This window comes from Pteropus alecto, unplaced genomic scaffold, assembly GCF_000325575.1.
Source record: "Pteropus alecto unplaced genomic scaffold, ASM32557v1 scaffold223, whole genome shotgun sequence".
Classification (NCBI taxonomy): domain Eukaryota; kingdom Metazoa; phylum Chordata; class Mammalia; order Chiroptera; family Pteropodidae; genus Pteropus; species Pteropus alecto.
The window spans coordinates 2181606-2185226 of record NW_006434441.1 but is presented as its reverse complement, the minus strand read 5'-3'; the positions used below and the strand labels follow the sequence as shown (position 1 = coordinate 2185226).

At 50.5% G+C, this 3621-nt stretch overlaps 1 protein-coding gene across 1 annotated transcript in view; it reads right to left on the bottom strand.

The window, feature by feature from the left end:
- Positions 1-1680: 1680 nt before the first annotated feature.
- ANAPC1 (anaphase promoting complex subunit 1) overlaps positions 1681-3621 on the bottom strand; it is a 71505-nt gene continuing 69564 nt past the window's right edge. Inside the window, exons 47-48 of the mRNA XM_006909446.3 lie at positions 2604-2738; positions 1681-2043 (exon numbers count right to left, since the gene is read on the bottom strand). Coding sequence (XP_006909508.1) covers positions 1928-2043; positions 2604-2738 — 251 coding nt within the window. The 3' untranslated portion in view covers positions 1681-1927. The remainder of the gene's footprint in view (positions 2044-2603; positions 2739-3621) is intronic.

Below are 3621 nucleotides of genomic sequence, written 5' to 3'. Positions count from 1 at the left end.
GTTTTGAGACTAAGTAAGATGGGGCAGCACCAAGGAAGCTCTGTGGGCTGAGCTCAGCAGTCCCCTCCTGCTGTGACCTGGCTCCACGCCTGAGTTCCGAAAGTCCCTGCCTCTGCACAGATGTCAGCATACATTGGAAAACAACAACCAGACTGCACCTTCAGCTACAGCCATCTACAGAGGCCATTCCACAGCTTCCATGTGTGCAAGTCACAAAGATGGGGTGGGGAGTATTAGTCGGTCAGGAGCCATGCTGCGGCAGACACTACGAGCACTACCCAGCATCCGGTCCCCTTCTCCCCATTGTGGATACAAGGAAGGAGCCATGTGAGGCGGAGGGACTTGACTGCTTCCTACCAATAGGCAGGAACTGGATGGAGCCACTTGAACTGGGCATGTGCCCCAGCTCTTCCTTTGCCACAGCTCTGAGGAGGCTGAACCACTCTTGACAGTGAGGGCTCTCGTCAAGACCCCGTAAGTAGCTGGAACCGATTCTCTGAGAATGATCCTGGCATGTCTGCAGAGGAGCACCCTGCCTGGGTGTTCCCTGGCCCCACGGCTATAAGCAAGCCCATCACACAAGCCAGTGCCACCTCTAGCCCTCGGTGCAGTCATGCTGTGCCCCTTCAGAAAACCTGGCTTCTGCCTTTGCTACCAGTACTCTAAGGGCTGTCCTCGCTCCGCCAGGAGTTCCTACGTGGGCAACTGACTTCTTGGCATTCTTCCATTAGAGAAAAGCAAGTAGGAGTAAAGATACAGCCACTGCTGCCTAGATAGAGTCCTTCAAATCCTGATTCCAATGGTGTTTCTATAATCTACCGGTTTTTTTTTTCTTTCTTTTTTACTCAGAGAAGAAAAACTATTCAAGTGTGACAGTGGCACGTTTCACCCTCCTGGCCAGCACACCTCACCATGCGTGCCACGCTGGAGCACATCCCTGGGGCAGGCAGAGCGCCGAGCTCTAGAGAGAAGGCTCGGCCTCCAGCTGCATTCCTGGGAAACACCAGCCCCTCTGAGGAGGCAAAGCCCATGTGGGTTTCTGCCACAATCTCAATGGAAATGTTTCTAGTGCTAATTTTTACGTTTAAAGCTAAACACAACTCAAGATACAAACATGTGAAATCACTGGATGGATCCTGCAGCTTCTACCAGTTTACGGTCCCCGTGGCCATCCAGGAAGCACAGGGCACAGGGAGCCGTCTTCTTTCTGCATCGGAATCCTCAAGCTGGGGAACCTTTACATAGTCACCTTTCACCATCATCTAGTCCAGAAACCTGTTACAGGTGCACAGCCGACATTCTAGGTGGAAGTGGGCACTTCCAGAAGCCCCGTCTACAGTGGGAGGCCCCCATAGTCTCTGCTCAGAGTGGCTTCATGTCAGGCGAGTCTTCTCTGGGGCATAAATCCCCTGTGTGAGGTGAGCGACCATGCTGAGGTGAACAGCACTAGTGCAGGAAGTACAGACTCACTTTAGACAGGACAGCTGGGACATCTCAGGGAACGCTAGAAGCCCTTTTGCTGATGCGGAAAGTAAAGTTTTAAAAACTTCTTTAAAAACTGCATTTTTGAGCATAAAGTCACTTCACCTGAATCACCACAGATGAAAGACTTTAAAACCAATCTGCACCCCAGCCCCCACTGCTCTAGTCTCTGAAACCCCAAACGAGAGTCATCAAGGGTTTTGAAAACAAAGCAGAAAACTTTATTTACATAAGTAAATTTTAACTCACTTATAGATCATAGGTCAAGCCGACAGCAACCAAGTCTCTGCAATATTGAAAACACTCAGATTTTGAAGCACACTGAGGGCTGTGCAGCCCGTTCCCCCTGGGTATATTATAAAACTTACAAATGTCTCTAGCTTTGTTGTTTGGTCCCAGGTTCGGGCAGAAGTCATGTTTCAGGGCAGGTTTCCACCAGACATGATCACATAACCATCGGCTGTGGGTTTCCAAGGAGCAAAGGAGCCAATCTCAGCAAAGCTCGCACGGGCATTTTCAGCTGTTTAAACTTGAAGAGCAGTTCAGCGAAGCTTGTGCTCCCTACAGAAATGCAGGTGGGGGGAAGTCACACCTCTAGAGACTGGGCTGCAATCCCGTTTCAGGGATGCTTCAGACACAGTCATGTTAAGTTGGCATCCTGCCCTCTGAAAACAATCACCCAATGACAGAATTTAAATAGGAAATTTCCCTAATGCACTGTAAAATACAATTTGATATAAAAATTTAAATTCATCTATTCTGTACTTCAGAAGGAACCCAAATGGGAAACTATTCATACACACACACACGCACACTAAACAAAATAAAAAAGCAACTGAAATTAACTTTCATAAAAATCAACTGAGAGAGAAGAGTCATGTGAACACTGAGTTTATCAGTACATACAGGTGTTTGGACTCTGAAGAAGAAGCCATCCTTTCTGAATGTAAACAGAGTCCACACACGTGTAAAATTCAGAGTTTTCCCCCCCAGAAAAGGTTCCAAAAAGAAACACCCACCAAAACCTCACTAGAAAAAATGACTCACTAGAAACGCCTCCCACCATAACAGGAGAAAAGAAGTGTCAGTGCAGGCTCTGCCAAGGGAGGGTCCATGGTTACCTTCCAGTCCAACAGGAGGCAGGTGCCGCGGGGCCGGCACCGAGTGGTAGACCAGGAAGCAGGCCAGCGCGCTCAGCTGAGACTCGTCCCGGGGCTGTCCGCTGAGGTAGGCATGCACACACACGTCGCCCCCGGCTGTGAGAGATGGAGGGGGCTGCAGACCTGCGTCCAAACGTCTTCCTCTCCCACATCCCTCCTCGGGAACCCAGTGAGCGCTGACTGTGTACCAGGCAGGCACTATGCTGGGAGCCAGGGCTATGGTGGCCACCAGACCACAGTGCCTGTCACTGCAGAGTGCAGTGTCATGGGGACAGAGACTGTACAAAGAAGGACGCAAGCACATGTGTAATTGGAGACTGTGGAGAATGCTGTTAAAGCATAGTCGAACGCCATGGTGTCTCCCAAACACCCACTTTACCACTCTTCCCTTTGCTGTGTCACAATGGAGGTGACTGGCATTAGCCCGAGGACTGAATCCTACATAGCCTGGTCAGAGGTTCTCAACCTTCAACCAGGAGCAGGCCCACCCCCAGAATTTTTCCTTTGGGGCCAGAAAACCTGCATTTCTAACAAGCTCCAGGACGGTGCTGCTGCCTCGGGGACCACACTCTAAGCAGCCTGGTCTGGGGCAGCACATGCTCCTGTCCCTCTGACAGTGACTGATTCAAAAAAGCAGGCCTGAGCCACCTAGTGAGACACGCTCTGCCACGGAGACTGATGGGAACGTGCACATGCTCTGATTCAAGTCAGGGATACAAGGTGCGAGCCAACACGACTGTTGGAGGCCCTGGGTGAGAACGTCTCCGTATCCACGGGTGAAGCTCCTGGAGGCCACCCTGTTCTTCAACGGGGTCAAATGCTGGGCTCGAGGCAAGGGTCTGTCACAGTCACTAACACGAGTTCCTGCTTTGGGTTTGTTGTGCTTCTCTTCTTCTAGATTCCCAAAGAAAGAACTTGGATTGGAGACTTGAGACCTTCCTTCTTTCACAGTGTAAGCACTCAGTGCTATCAATTTCCC